This window comes from Enoplosus armatus, chromosome 2, assembly GCF_043641665.1.
Source record: "Enoplosus armatus isolate fEnoArm2 chromosome 2, fEnoArm2.hap1, whole genome shotgun sequence".
NCBI classification, from domain to species: domain Eukaryota; kingdom Metazoa; phylum Chordata; class Actinopteri; order Centrarchiformes; family Enoplosidae; genus Enoplosus; species Enoplosus armatus.
The window spans coordinates 18,318,134-18,334,988 of NC_092181.1; the positions used below are offsets into that span (position 1 = coordinate 18,318,134).

Consider the following 16,855-nt stretch of genomic DNA (forward strand, 5'->3'; position numbering starts at 1 on the left):
TACGTTATGTTTTAATTTGAATATTTTCTTTTCTGTGTAATAACCTGCGTCTTGTTTTCCCTCCTGCAGATGTGGATGAGTGTGCAGCAGGGATAGCAGTGTGTCCCAGGTTCAGGAAATGCATCAACACCTTCGGTAGCTACATCTGCAAGTGCCACGAAGGCTTTGACCTGCAATACATCAATGGGAAATACCAATGCACAGGTACAGTCCCAAGGTCTCCGCTGAGAGGCTTTTACAGATAAAAGGTCATAGATGTGCTGAAATGTTTTGACTTATAACCAAGTTATTTTTAGTGATGCAGGTTCAGACACACACACACACACACATACACTACAAACATGCACATTTCTGTAAAGGATAGGCTCACAATTTCACAAGTATAGTAAGTTACAGGCAATAAGAGGCCTCAGCAGTGGAAGTTTGACAAATCAAGAGCTCATCTTCCAAAATTATAGTCTTTAGTACAAAATTCCCTCTTTTTCTTAATGACCCTTAATTGACTGCAGTACCTACTACCAACCAGTAATTATTTAATCAAGTACTAGTGCAATTTTGACAGACTTGTACTTTACTTCAGTCACTCTTAGGAGGCGTTTTGCATGATTAGTACTGTAACTTTAGGTACTTAAAGGACATTTTCCACATGATATTTAGTTCTAATGAAGTGAAATTTTAATGCAGAACTTTTACTTGTAAAGGAGAATTTTTACACTGGCACTGCTGCACGACTGGTGCCAACTACTTTTTAAGAAGTTGACACTACTGTATCCACATCGATTATGTAATATAATACAGTATAGCATCACATTCAAACATAGCACTGATTAGGATGTTGAAAATGTATTTAAAATGAAAATAGATAAATAAAAAAGTCAGTTGAGGCTGCCTCATGAAATAGGATTACTGATTCAATTCTTTTACATTTGCAAAGTACTTGTACAAGTAGTTGAAGTGGTAAACAAAGAAAACATGTAATAAAGGAGGAACTGAAACCACTTCAGAATACTTCAGATTAATGAACTTTCACCAAACAGCTGCAAAACTAATTCAAACTGCTGTGTCTGTTTCATGTTATTAAACTTTGCCCCAGCAGTTCACTTGCAGCAATATACACCATACTTATGAATACCTGCCGTCATTTTTAATTGATATCTTATATGAATCCACATGGTTACCTTGAATCTTAGCAGCATCTGGAAAATAGTAGTGGCAGTAATCATTTATTTCAAAATACACCATCCAATCTTTATCTTTTTCTATTTTTTATAATACATTTATAATAAAAAGAAAAGGTACCGCAGTGATAGTTAACTTGGCGGTCGCTCAAAAGATCTTGCAGCTGTATTTCCAGGAAGATTTTTACCAAACAACTCTCATAATGGTTTTGCTCTGGCATTCATAGAGGGATCACTGTTACTCTCTTAAATGCTTTCAATAACAGTATGTATACCATAAACTTTGAGCTCTCCTTGAAGTGGATGTGAAGCAATTAGCCTTTGATATTCTGCTGTTATGTCTGACGGCTTTTTACACTTGTACCTGGTAGCTGAATGTTGTCATGTTTCCATTATCTTTCAGATGTGGATGAGTGCTCTTTAGGTCAGAGCCACTGCAGCAGCTTTGCCACCTGCTTCAACACGCCAGGCTCATACAAGTGCAAATGCAAAGACGGCTACAGGGGGATGGGCCACGACTGCAAACGTAAGAATTTAGAACAAAATACTGCCTCCCTTGCAAAGAGGAACGGGGCCTCACATTTTTTTGTTTTCTTTGCCTCTGTTTTTTAAAAAGGCAGGAAAGCAAGAAAGAGGGAGGAATAGCCCTGCAAGCACAGAGCCGGGACTGAAATTCCTTTCTTTGTAATGGCAGTCAGTCATTACTTAAATCACCCTGCTCCCTTATCACATGTGCCCAGAGTCAAGGACTCTGTTTTTTGACATTTGGCCACTTTAATCCACCAAAAAGAGGAGTCATCATCAAACCTTTCCTGGAAGTTTGCCTCGTTTTGCTTGCTGACACACTAGTTCATTAGTCTGTGCAGCTACAGCAGCTCAGTGGACAACAAGTCATTTATTCTCCACAGTTATTAAATCATCTATAACAGACACAACTGGTCTAACAGTCCATAGAGCAGAGAGGACGCCTCCAGGCGTAGTGTGCTACAAATACTTCACCCTGCCGCCTGCCCAAAGGGGTGTGAGCCACAAGTGCTCTGGGGGTCGAGTTGCAATATCCTATTTGTGTATCACATATCAAAGTCGCCTGCAACCTGAGAAGGCAATAACTGAGTTCAAACCACTTGCCTTTGTCCACTCTCATTCCTCACACATGAAACCCTTATGAAGCCCCCCCCACCCCACACACACACACACACACACACACACACACACACGCACACACACACACACATACACACACACAATCTCTGTCTCTGAGGTGAAGAATGTGTGGAGGAACAAAGGAAAAGGAGGTGTAACTTTGATGACGTCAGCAGGGCGAGAGTGATCTCCGGGGCACAGCAGCCTGTTTGAGCGCGGAGATCATTCCACACACACTGAGCAGCTTTAGCCCGATGCTGCGAGGCCTCTGGCTATGAGCACACAAAGAATTACTAATCAGGACGAGCACATGAACAGCTAAAAACCAGCATCAGAAAGCAATATTCATGTTTCAAAAGCAGAAATTCACTGAAGTGGGGTGTCTTTGCAGGTTATATTGTGAAGGCACATGTCATGTATCCACAAAGCCATCTTTCTTTCCCTCTTTTAAGAGTCCCATTGAGGAAAATATGTTCACAATTGTCTTAAAAGGAGCCCCAAAAGGACTGAGTGTGAACTTGCTGTATGCTAATTTTATGGGCCTCTCTTGCAAGTTTGAGCTTTTGCTTCAGTGAGATTTGAGACACCCAATTTGTTTTAGGATGCTAACATTTAGTTAATAGATATCAGGAGAAGTCTCAGTAGATGAAAGAAAGCCCTGTGCTGCAAAAGTCAGCCTAATCATTGCAGTTAGTCGGCAATTCTACGCCTCATTAACTCTTAAGTGCTCATATTTCAGTGCTCCATCTGAATTCTCTTATTATTCCAGCCATTCCTAAGGTGGTTATTGACCCCCCGAGACCAGGAAAACTGCCTCCAAATCATCACAACCACATCCCTGACATAGATCAGAGGAGGACCACCACCACCGTCCGCCCACCGGTGACTCAAAGGAGAATCTTCACCATTATACCCAAATCAACAACCGCCACCACGACTACAACCACCACCACAACGACCAAAGCACCTCTGCCTCCAAAAAGGGTCACCCCACCTCCACGCAAGCCAGCAGTTCCCACCCGGAAGCCCTACATCCCAACCAGGAAGCCACCGGCACCCACGCGCAAGCCCTACATCCCACCGAAGCCAGTGGCTCCCAGCAGACACCCCCCGCCGCCACCACCACCGGTCACACCAGTAGACAACACCATCCAGAAGGAGGTCACCAAACAGAGAGGGGATGTCCACAGTAAGGACCAGCTTTTTATTTTATTCTGTTTTTACATTCCCCTATTTAGGACCAACAATGAAAATGCTCGATCACCTTTGGTTATTAACTGGGTGCGTTGAATGGAGAGCAATGATTGGTCACCAGATCTGAGGGGTCGGGAGGTGGAGTAGGGTTTGAGCGGTTTAGAGATGCAACCTGGTGCCCGTCCATGCAGTGTGTTAAAAACAAATAAAAGAATCTTAAAATCAACTCTGTAGGGTGGCCAGTACAGGGGAGATATGGTGTCTCTTCTTGGTACCAGTGAGGAGTCTCACAGCTGCATTTTGAACCAGCTGCAGGCGATATAAAGTATCATATAAATATATATATATATATATATATATATATATGTATAAATCATATAAAAAATTAGAGCAGCTTTAAAACAGCTCAGAAAACACAATAACTCGTGACATGAGGATGTTCTATTCTCTTTTGGTGAACTTTTTGTTTCCTTACGGTCACAGACTTTGGCACTTATTTGTCTAATGATTCATCTTCATCAGCTCCCTGACAGGTTTCTGCTAACTAAATTGGAGCAAATTTGCATATTTCTTCATCTGAATTCTGAAACATTGTGTTTGTTATGAAACATGTCACATTCTTGGGGATCAGAAGTGATGTTTACCTGAGAGATGATGTGTATTATCATATTTCTTTTTCTATTCAACCACATGATTGTGTGGATGTAACACACAGTTTATCTGCCAGCTAACCACATGACAGAGTTAATACTAAATATTTGGCAAGAAATTTGTTTTCAGTGTAAAATATGGTTGAAATCAAAGATCACTATCGATATCAGATTCAATGGAAGTGCTGTGCATGAATACTTAGAAGTAGTTTTCTGGCTGTAATACTTAACTCTCATATATGAGAATTCAAGGTATTAAGTCGAGCTATATCTGTCGTCATATTACAACATGATACGCAGATTGAGAAGAAATAATAATTTTTTCAAGGTGACAAATTAGTCTCACTAATTGCAGCAGGGTGCTAAAGTGTCAAAGTAAGAATATTTTCCTCTTAAGATCATTTTCTCTTTAGCTTCAATTAACAAACACAAACTGATGCTTCGCCAGACTGTTGTTTATCCACATGTCACACCAGGCTCTCTGCCAAGCATGCGTCTTTGACACCAATTACACTCAAAATACATCAACTGTCTTTGTTTGAGTTTGACGTTCTCAATCAAAACCAAAATAATAGAACTGAATTCAAAATACTGTAACAATGAGAGGTGGTCGAGATTGTTTCTATTTGTTTTAGCAAAGAAGGTAATCACTGCAATCATATGCTGCTTTCTTCTCACATTGTTAATCGCACGCACCTTTTTCATAACAGTGAATTGTTTGTTTAAAATAAACCCTGTGACATGTGGTTTGTTAAGCCTGAAGCATTCAGTTCAGCATCAAAGTCACTTGACCTAATAGATGATTTGTCTGTAGCTAATCTCTTTTTAGTACTGTAGTTAAAGGATAAGGCTATATTTTTCTGATTGTCAACAAATTCTATGAAAAGAGCATAACCAGCAAAGAATTGATCCTTCTATCAAGTATTGCCGGTATATCCAAAGCTTGATACAGTTTATTCCTCCATTGTTATGACAAACCATTATGAACACATCAATGAGTCTCGCTGTTGAATTGGGTGACAATGAAATTCCATTCACCTCCATTGTACTGGAGTGGGGACAGACATTTATTTCAAAACGAATACAATCTTCATGGCTAGACACCACAAAGGGTTGGAGTAATAAAATAAGTTATTTTGTAATCTGCTTGAACTGACATTTCATAGTAAGAAATTGAGAATTATTCCTACAATAAAGTTGGGTTTATTTTCAGTCAACTGCACATACATGTTGGTGCCATAAATACTCACTCAAGTGCACCAAATACATATTAATTCCCAACAAAAACACTAGGTACTCCTGTTTGAGTAACCCATGTTAAAAACTAAAGTGCCCAGCTGCTTTAGGAACTTCTTCAGTAGGAATACATTAACTTTGAAGGACTGAGAGGCACAGACAGGACAGGGAAGTTGGAGCACATTGTTGGTTTTTGGTCTTTTCATGAGAATTATTGACAATAACAAAAATATAGAATACAGCCAGCTTTATCCTTTTTATTCCATTTTTTGCATTGCTCACATTTAACTTCTTGTATCTTCAAAGTTCTCACTACATACAACAAACAGATCATCCAGGAACTACTCATGCATGTAGTTTCAGTTAATTTGCATATTGTGATACGATATGATGGAAAAAGCAGCTGGAGGTGAGACTGTAGTGTTTCGTCCAGATGCACCAACAGTGTGAATTGCACTAAAAATTGAGCATAGATATAAGTGTTTGCCTGCTCATTTTTTTGCTGTCATGCTCACTTGTAGGCGCAGCAAAAATCAGTGTTTACCAAACCTAACATTAAGCCCCTTTGACATAGAAATGTCTGGTGAGATGCAACAGCAACATACTGTACAGGATAGTACTCACCTTGCCAGATGGCATCACATAATTAGAAAAAGGAAAGAGGGAAGAGAAGATTACATTAACACCTGTCTGCACTGCTTGAGGGAGACATCAATCTAATAACTCGCACCACAGCAGATCAGTTCTCAAAATCATCCTGAAGATGGTTTGAATAAGATGGGGGGGGGGGCAGTGCTGAGTGATTATTCAAATAATTAGACAGAAATAGGAATCATTTGAATAAGAGCCTCATGGCATGAAGAACACCTCAGCTGTGCCTCAAGCACAGTTGCATTCAGAGCGTTTTTCAGGGCTTTGTAGTTTCCTTTCAGGCTGGAGCTGCATTAGTGTCCAGTGAAAACCCTGTACTTCCAACCTTTTCTTATTTTCAGTTCAAGAATAGTTATTAAAGGTATAGTTCAATATTTTAAGAAATACACTAATTCAATTTCCTGCAGAGAATTAGATGAGAAGATTGATACCACTCTCGTGTCTGTGTGTCAAGTATGAATCTGGAGCTAGGAGGTGAGTAGCTTAACATAAAGCTTAGCGTAAAGAAGCAGGGAAACAGTTAACCTGCTCTCCAAAGTTCAAAAATATGCGTACCAACACATCTGAAGTTCACAAATTAGAACTGTGTTTAATCCGTACGGAAACAGAAATTAAAAAAATGAAAGTTTGTCATTTCAGAGGGAGTTACTCGCTGTAACTATTTCTTGGCAAACAACATTTTGCATATTTCCCCATGCTTCCAGTGTTTATGCTAAGCTAAGCTAATTGCCTCCCGGGCTCTAGCTCCATACGTAAGGTACAGAGTATCAATCTTCTCATCTAACTCTCAGCAAGAAAGCTAATAAGTATATTTCCCAAAATATAAATATATTTCCTCTTTGAAGGAGTACATGCTCCTCTGTAGGATGAGAAAACCCTCAAACCTCTGAAGCTAATAAAACCCTCTCAACATTCCTCTCTATTGCATCACAAATTCATTTACATCAAGTTTAAAACAAGGCCGCTTACATAAGCTCCATACAAGTTGACATTGGGAGATTCAAGGTTTTCACCCACAAACAGTAATGTGACTATAATTATTATTTTATTATTATTATCATGTCAACAAAGGGAAAGTTAGCTACACAGCATCTGAAAAAAAGGTGGTAGAGGTATGCCGTATTTGTCTCCAAACCTAAAAAAATCAAGAATTGGTTGTTGCTCAACATTTTGGCAGAACATAGGAAATCCTCCTTTTATTGACCTCCCAAGTATTTGGATGAAATGAACCACACAACGTGGTAAAATAAGAGGTAACATAACAAGGGTGGCCATTTAATATGGGATGTTTCAACATAGTTGTTGGACAAATAAGTTTACAAGGTCACTTCCCTCAATTTCCAATCCTACCTCTAGTGGTATCTGGGAGTTACGGTTAGATGTATTGAGGTTTTAAGATATCTGAGATTTCTCCCCACACAAAGGAGGTGAATGGAATTTTGTTTGTGGTGCTGAAAGTATTAAAGTAATACGTTTGAAAAACTCAAGCATTTTTTCAACTATTTTCTACTGAAGAAAATGTCACATGAAGACTGTTGGCAATGAGGTCAGTGGATCATACAAAGTAACCAGGACATTGTCACATGGCTGTTCATCTACATCTACATTTCCAATAGGTCATTCATAATCCATTGAATTAGACTTCTCATTGATTTATTTTGTTATTTGGATGTATCTTTACATCTTTATATACAGTCTGTGTGACATACCTACAGAGAATTATCACCCAACTCTGGTTAATAATCTCATTGTTTGTTCTTTTGTTTACACGTTTTGTACTTTGGTTAAACTTACTCTTTAACATACAAAATGACAGCAGAGAAAACAAATGTTCCTATCCCATCAAGGTAGGAGAATCAAACTTTTTTTTTCCTGTAGTCACCGTGTCACCGTTCAAATTTCTGCTCCCTTAATTGGCGTATCATCGTATTTACTCTTTATATATCTGGTCTACGACCGGACACAAGAAATCAAGGGGGGCTTCGTTCCTTAAATGCACAGACACACACAAACACGGACACACACAGAGTCCTGGATGCCTGGGATTGCTGGAGAGCCTGGTGAGACTGTGACCTCCCCGCTCACAGATTCCTTCGACTGTCAGACTACATCGCAGTCTGCCAGTTGGTTGTGACCCAGCGTGGGGATGGGCCCTTTCAGTGCTCAGGCTGACTGGAGGGGGCACATGTCGGGGACTCGAGGACTGACAGTTCAAGTGCAGGTTACAGCGCATTCGTGGCATAGGAGCAAGAATCTGCCTGGGATGCTGGGAATAGTTTTATTCATAGTGTGCCTCATTAAATTCCACTGACTTGTCAAATCTAGTCAATTGTATTTTTATAGCCTAATATCACTAATCACAAATTTGCCTTAAAGGTGGCGTCAGCGATTCTGGAGAAAGATATTTTAACTCAACAGCCAAACAAATACACCCCTCCCCTCAGTGCTCCTTCAGATGCTCTGCCACCCAAATTCATGGACACACATTGCCAAAGCAACGACACTAACAACTGGGCTTATACGGCGTGGAAGTGGATGTCTCTTTCTCATAGCTGAAGCAAAACAAACAATATGAAACGTCCTCAAACGAACGACATGTAAGCACACAAACACGGCATCCAGAACTCACTGTTGTAAAAACTATGGGAAACATAGCAAAACTAATGTTAGCCACCTGTCAAGTAGAAACTCTGCATCCGTCTTCATGTCTTTCAACTTTCTGAGGTCTCTCCACCGCTGGAAAGCCTCACTGATGTTAACGTGGCTCTTCACCGCTGCCTTATCATAGCACTTCTTTTTCAATTTTTGTTCTTCCGACCATTTCTGACTTTCGGCCTTCTCGCCTTCTTGACAATGCGCTTATGTTGTGGAGTTCGGCATGTTCACATGTTCCACATTTACCTGTCCTTTATCTGCTTGTCACATGTTCTGTGCACGAGCACAGGCTGAAATAGTGTTTATTTCCCATTTACAGAACCAGGGCTGTTTACGAACACTGGATGAATTGGATGAAGTATATTGGATTAGAATCGCTGACTGCACCTTTAAGGGGATTTACAATCTATACAGCACACGACACCCTCTGTCCTTACACCCTCTCATCTGCAATCGCAATACATTCTAATACTTTTTTTGAATCATGAAGAACGTGTTCATAAACGCATTAAAGATAATCGTCATGCCAATAGGTTAAAAGGGACAAAGCATCTTTCACTACAAAAGGCTTATCACTGTAAAAGTAAAAGAAACAACTTTCTATGCTTCACTTGTCAGTTGACCTTTAATAAGACAGCTTGGCTTATGGTATTTTGAGCAGTGTGACCCCATTGGAGAAGGAAAGAGGCTATTTCAGGATTGGCTATGTGCTGTATGTGTGTATGTGCTGTAGCTCCAGGTTGTGTAGCGGCAACATTTACCCAGACGTTGCATCAGACGAACCATCGCCCTTTTCCTCGTTATGAGTCACATTTGACTTCTGGTGTTTCTGCAGGTTTTCTCAGGTATTCTGGTCTCAGCGGTCGTCAGTGCAGTGTTGTTGAATGTGCTCAGCTCTGGATATGCAGGCACTAAACCTTGACATTGATTCATCCTTGTAGAGTCCTTATAGAGTAATGAAACAAAGCCACAAGCAAGGATGCCAGTGAGCAAATTTAATACCTTTGTTAATCCTTTATCTAAACCTGCGTCTCTCACCTTTCTCCTCAGTCCCTCGGAACCACGACCATAACACTGTCCTCGGCATCGACTTTGACATTGAGCTCGGCAACACGGCAGACGAAGCCAAGGACGACCCAGGTAAACACAACACATTTGACAGAGACAATCAGCAACAGCCCTGCTCGTAGCAGACTGCAGAGCTCAAATGATGACAGACGAGCAACATTTGCCACGGGCAAAATGAAACTGACAATCAGCTCCTGCAGTGGTGCTGCCGAGGCGAAGATATTATAGTGACCAGATGTGTGTTGATAGGCCTTTCACCAGGAGGTGACACATGACATCTGGCCGTATCCGTTTAAATAATGGCTCACAGCCCAGAACATACTGCCAGACTTTTCCACTTTTCACATTATGCTTGCTTGATTGCTTGACTGCTTGAATGATTAATTGATCATTTGGAAGTACATCAGTGCTCTGCTCTTGAGCTCCATAGTTTTCGATGTAGAGTCCCTACGACAACGCTAAGAACATAGCTTTTGTGAAGCGACGGCATTTTATCTGAGTGATTTACTGATGTCAATGGTATGCAGATTAAATTGCCTAATGATTTAGTTACGTGTTTATTTTGGTTCACAGTGCATCATTTGCTATGCAGTATCAAGCGAGGAGGCGTTTTCATTGGCTCAGAAAATGAACTGAGAGGTGTTTTGCGGAAAGTCTATTTCAGGGACACAATGATGGATGTTATTCTTATCTTCGAACCAATTTGTACAGAAATGCATGGATGAGGCTGCAACTATTTTGCCTGCGTTCCCTTAATGTTATTGTCTAGGCATCATCGCTAGGAAAAAAAAAATCATAAGTCATTGAATATTATGACTCTCTGTTGTTACTATAATGTATTTTATTATGGTGTAGTATGCATACAATAGGCCATACGTTTAGAAGTACACTCACTCACTTACACGGATATCAGCAACTCCAGCAACTCATACAAATATTTGTGATTTTTTAGATGAATGCATTTCCACTTGCGATTTATGCTGCTCCTTTTCCACTTCAATGCATCAGCTCTCTTCAGAGATTACAACATTACAACAAATATTTAGACTTTTATTGTATCATCATGCTCATCAGAAGGAGCTTCAACAGTCCTCTTGCTCCCAGTAATCTTAGAGGCACACAGAGAGGCTCCTGTGAAGCATTACAGAGAGGAGACTGAAGCCCTTTCCACCCTCCACTTCTTTGAAATGTGTGTTTTATTCTCTTCAGAGTCTGGGTATCTGAGCTGCTCCTTCGATGATGGTCTTTGTGGTTGGATCAGGGACAAAGATGGAGACCTGCACTGGGAGACGACGCCTGATCCGTCTGGTAATTGAAGGGCAGGGGTCAACTATTCTCACTCACGCACTCTAATGAGGAAAACTGTTTGTTTTATTGTCAGTCGGTGGAAATGAGAATAGCTGCGTTCCGTTACTGACACGCACACATGTGCAAACTCCAACAGAGTCAGACAGTCAGTTTTGTTCAATTATAGGTCAAGATGAAAATTACTTGAGGGAAGTAGTTTGTCTGCAGATTAGTGCTTTGCTCTACAAAGCGATGCAAATGAGAAGTGGATTACGGGACCCGTCAGTGATACCTGTGGCTCCCATTAAATGGGAACACAACACTGTTTTTCTTGGGGTTCAGACGATGAGATGAATGTGATCAATTACGTTGAAGGGACTCGGTAGACGGGGTGTGAAGACTAAACAGTGCAGCGTACTGGCACTGTTTAAGCCACACTAACTACATCTGGCTTCCTCTGCCAACTGGCTTGGTCTTGCAGTTACTAGTGTGTTTCCAGACATTCAGACCGAGGCCTTGTCTCAGCCAAGTTTGTGCTCACTCATAAGAGAAAATAGAGATTTTTGCTCAGACTTTTATGTTCCCTGGAAAATAATTTACAGTAAATCATAAGCTGAGCCCTGACTGGGAGTAATTCCACTTAGGAGGCAACATTTCAATCTTCAGTAGCCTGTAGTGAATTTAGTCAATCAGAACATTTGAATAATGTCTTATATGTATGTGTCCACCTATACAGCTTTTACATCTTCAGTGTGTTGTGAAGCATGTGATTATTTACTGATCATCACTTTAAGTTCTTTTGATAGACAGCCACTGGCAAACACTCATGGCTGTTTGCCAGGATAGGCACAGATTTGGAGGGAGACTCATAACTCTACAGATACACGTCGCACCCCCTGTGGTTAACACCAGCCCTACACAGATCTGCTAGATAAGCAAAATACATCAACATTAATCAGCTATTACCCAGAAGCACTTTCATCTTTAAATTCTTAAAACTATATAGCTCTTCTATCACTAACTAATGCATGAATTCATGAAAAAAAATCTATTTGCCACTGGCAGCTGGCTACATTTTGAGGTGAAGAAACCTAAGTGGGTCAAGTCTTTTTCAGTCTTTCAATTCTACACTTGACTGTCAAGAATGAAATATTTGTTTTATGTGTGCTGTGACAGACAGACAGACAGACAGACAGACAGTCAGTTCACCCAAATTCTACAAAAAACAACATATTTTCTTACTTGCCTAGGCCATACTGCTTGTTTAGGTTTGGTTGTTGGTTGTTCTGCCACACAAATATAACGAGGTGAATGATTGGAAAGTCAAGTTGCTGTTCAGTTTTTAAAAGTATGTTTTTCAGTGCTGCAAGCGTAATAAATTAAACCCCATTCACCACTTCCTACTGAAGTGGCAGCTAAAATCTCAGACACAGATATCATAAAACCTATGTTGTTGTTTTTGTTTGTTTGTTTGGGTTAGACGATCCCCATTAATCAATTAGAAATGGTGTAATTTCTTTTCTGTTTATCCTAGTCTATTTTATAGTCTCATATAGTTAGGTTTAGGGTTTACCAATTTTAAAGATTTACAGTCTATGAAGCATGATTATGTACATGAATCAATCACATAATCATAATATAAATGATAAATAATGCTAAATCTAGAAAAAGAAAAAGCACAACATCACACACATTTATTACTTTTATTATTATATATTTTTAAAAGTGATTTTCAAGAATACAGTTATACATTATATTATTATACGGCGAGCCAAGTGCAGTGCAACCAGCAAAGGTGCAGCATTCTCACAGTAGTGTGGAATATTTTTTAGTGCTACATTTTTAAGATACAGTCCAGTGTTATCAAGTAACACAATTTTCATTAATTGACTGTAACGTCCGTCACTTGCCTCCCCCAGGTGGACGGTACCTCACCATTCCTGAGGTTGGCAACAAGAGGACCGGACGAGGGGCCCGGCTGGTCCTCCCACTCACCCCTCCCTGGAACGACGGCAATCTGTGCCTGTCGTTCCGGCACAAGCTGGCAGGCCACCACGTGGGCATGCTGCAAGTGTTTGTGAAGAAGGGAAAGCAGTACAGCCCAGCAGTCTGGGGCCGGACAGGTGGAAATGGCTGGAGGCACACCCAAATCACATTATGGGGCACAGGCCTGGAAAGTGTAAGTATAACAATAAACATGTCATAGAAGTTCACTCATACAATGAGAACTTTAAATGATTATTTCTATAGTCATGTTTGTAGCAGTAGTGAAGAGAATGTTTGTATTCCTGTTTATGAAAAATACATCAGAGCAGCAGTCTGCTTTTTAAGAGAGTGGATCTGTAAAATTTAAGACTGACATCCGCTTTGAGTAGAAATGCAGAAAGTCCTCTTTCATCATAAAGCAGCATGTGGCGATTTGTCCTCAGTGGCAGTACCTCAGTGTGCACGTTGCTTGCTGTTCACCAGGTGATCCTGAAGGGGGAGCGTGGGCGAGGCAGGAGCGGCGAGATGGCTGTGGACGACATCACCCTGAGGAAAGGCTCCTGCACGGAGGAGCACAATCTGAGGAGACTCTGACTGACAGAACCAAGAAAGGCAGAAAGAAAACAAGAGGGAAAATCATCTCAAAGAGAACTGACTCTGTTGTGACAACCCCTCACTCTGCCTGGGCTCTCACTGATCCTCCCCCTCCCCTCCATCCTCCACCCCTCTCAGCCATCCTGTGAACGATATCCGAAAAATTGTGCGTCTACAGAACAATGGGTTTCTCTTTGTCAACTGTCCATGAATAAAAAGACTGAATCGAATATCATGGGCGGATCCCGGCAGCACACCCCCGTCTTCTCAGCCTCCCACTCTCTCCATCACCTTGTTACTCTGAAACCTGCATGTACCTACTTACCATGGAAATGTCCTCCACCTAACACAGCCCTGGCAGCCTTCCAGACACACCGCTGAGAGGCCCGCATTCACTTCATTTCTTCCCGGAGAGATGATCGTTCCCTCACTTAAGAGTCTGCTTTTGCCTTTGCTTTGATCCTTTAACCACAAGCCATTGCTTTTTATTTGCTTGATGTTAAAAGATGTGGCCAGAGGTGCATTTTGTGTTTTTATCAGCAAAATATCAGAGATGGTATACATTTCTTTGAAACAGCAAACAGAAAGTATATAAAAGACAAATTGTATTTGTCATAATTTCTTTCTAATCCAGATGACTCCAAATCTGATACAGGTCCAAAGTATAAAATCAACTAGAGAGTCAGTTCAGCTCTGCTTCTGTTGGTCTAATCTGAGTTTTTGGTATTGCAACTCTTCTATAGCACAGCGCAGCTTTTCTGTTGGTTGTTCACAGTATTTCAGAGATCTGTTTGGTAGAAGACGGTTTAAAGATTGAGCACCTTTTCTACCCTGATCTTTTATTGAAGCCTCCTAAAGTTGTTTAAACACTCCATGGTCATGTTTTTTCAGATACTTGAAATGTGTCAAACAGAATCAGTGTATGATTTTCGACACTTTGCAAATCAACAGTTACTTTCTATTATACAGTATGTGCTTTGTTATATTAAGTGCAGTTTCTTATAAAGACGATACCAACAACTTTTTAGGCTTTCACAAATTGTATTATTGTAAATGTAGTCGTGTGTACATACTCTAAAGATCTACAATCCCATTTGTTGTGTGGTTTATACGTTATGTAATTTCATACATGAGTATTAATTGGATTTCAAAATGGTCGGTATTTCAACTTTTAATTAAAGAACATGTATACAGATGGAAACCTTGTGTAGTGCAAGGCTGTTTTTAAAGTGTTCATGTGTTATGGTATAATGCTCTATCTGTAACTTGCAAAGCACATAGTTGCATATTGTATGCTGTGATAATGAAGGGCATCGGCTGGAATTTTAAGGTTTTCTGTATGCATGGGTGCATTCACCAAATTCAGATTTATCCAGACCAGTATGTAAATAAAACACATTTGACTGATGTTATGATTTTTTTTTTTCTTAATCCCCCAGTAGTAGCTGACAGCAACACAGTGTTTAAAAGAGAAGCTGAAGTTAAATTTATTGTTAAAGGTATCCTGTTGAGTTTTTGACTATTAGTGGCTCTGTCAAGCTGTGTTTTGAAGAGAAGGTCCCCACATCATTTGCATTGTGCTGTTTGTATGAGGGCGCACATGCAAAGTGAGAGCACAGGCATATCAACAGCAGGTGATGCTGTAAAAGATGGCAATCCCCCAATAAAAGAGGAGGAGAAGAAGAAGGCAGCCATTTGATGTTACAGTAACAATGCAGGAAAAATATCTGAGAAAAATGCATTCATCACGTTTGTTAAACCCTGAGGTTGCACATAATGTATTTTGCTGAGGAAGAAACAAAACTGTGTTTGTGTAGAGGGAAAAGTGAAAAGGATACTTTTAATATAATGATGCCCCAGAACTTCAAACTGCTTTCCTTATGTTGGGGCCGGGTAAAATGATCAAAGTATCAAATCACAATATTTCTCTTATTTATGTCAGTATTATGGAATGACTGTACATGATTTATACGATACCAGTTTCATAACAAAATCCAATTACTGCTGCATCCAAACAAGTGAGTTCCCAAGCTTTCTTCTCTAAAAAGTTTCTTTACTCTTTACAGGCACAATTTGGGATTCAAGATTTATTTTATGAAACAAGAATAAATTATTATTTCAGCATCAGAGATTGACATATCCTAAAAAAACCTATGTTCAAGACAGTGTATAAGTATACAACAGAAGGCCTTGTTACATTTTACGCAAATTAAAAGATTAAGCTCATCTGAATTCATTTGACGATGTTGAATTATTTTGTGGGAAATTAAATATGAAAAATGCCACAGAGAGCACGGTAGTTTTCACAACACATAACAAAAAGAAAGAAAGAAAATGTTCTTTGCAGATGACGGCTACAACTCCAATAATGATGGAGTGCAAACGTCTTGTAGTCTGCAGACTGGTAAAAGGCAGAAGGTTGCATGCTTTGATTTAATATTTCATATTCCTCACACACATTCAAAGAAACATTGCCTTTATTTATACCATGGCTACGGAGCGTACTTGTGTCTGAAGGCTGGCAGGTGTGCAATAAAACAAAATAATAGGAAGCCTCAAACATAGTTCCAGTCATTAATTCGACCACATTTATAAATGAGTGTGCACACAACACCACACGTACTAGTTGACTCTTTCCTTGAACCTAACTGCGTCAAACTGGCTACTTTGATATAAACTTCTTGCTTTTTCTCTCTTTTCTGTAGCAAGTGCCATGATATAGTATAAGCGCAGTAAAACACTCAGTGGTGTTCTTCACCTTCACCTTGTCCATTTTCTCATTTCCGCATACCTCATTATGTATTATCATGTAAGTGGAAACATCGATATCAGTGGATGTGCTTGCAGCAGTGAATTAAACCTGAACAAAGTTTTCATGAGTTCAGCTTTGGTGAACTTTGGAGTATGAACTCACGCTGCTGGCCAATAGGAAATAGTTTGATGACCTCTAAAGGGACGGTTATCATGGATAACGTCTTTCTCTCACTCTCTCTCTATAACTCACACACGCACAGCAAACACGAAAATGAAAATGAATCAAATTTCTGTTTGCTCAAATAAGGTCCGCACTTTGGTTATTAGTTCACTCTCCGAACAGATGATTCTCCTAAGTCCTGTCACTGACCTGGGATGATGAAATACCTTTAAAAATCTTCATTTTCCCTCGAGGCAGCTTATTTGGGACAAAAAGGGCAAGCAAACAGTCCCCTTATT

At 40.1% G+C, this 16,855-nt stretch overlaps 1 protein-coding gene across 2 annotated transcripts in view; it reads left to right on the top strand.

The window, feature by feature from the left end:
• The window catches only part of npnta (nephronectin a), a 46,093-nt gene extending 32,136 nt beyond the window's left edge, over positions 1-13,957 (top strand). For both annotated transcript variants that reach the window (XM_070915900.1, XM_070915909.1), the window contains 7 exons: positions 70-204; positions 1,582-1,704; positions 3,091-3,510; positions 9,758-9,847; positions 10,985-11,083; positions 12,982-13,241; positions 13,532-13,957. In XM_070915900.1, the coding sequence (XP_070772001.1) occupies positions 70-204; positions 1,582-1,704; positions 3,091-3,510; positions 9,758-9,847; positions 10,985-11,083; positions 12,982-13,241; positions 13,532-13,642 (1,238 nt within the window). In that variant the 3' untranslated portion in view covers positions 13,643-13,957. The remainder of the gene's footprint in view (positions 1-69; positions 205-1,581; positions 1,705-3,090; positions 3,511-9,757; positions 9,848-10,984; positions 11,084-12,981; positions 13,242-13,531) is intronic.
• The last annotated feature ends 2,898 nt before the right edge of the window (positions 13,958-16,855 follow it).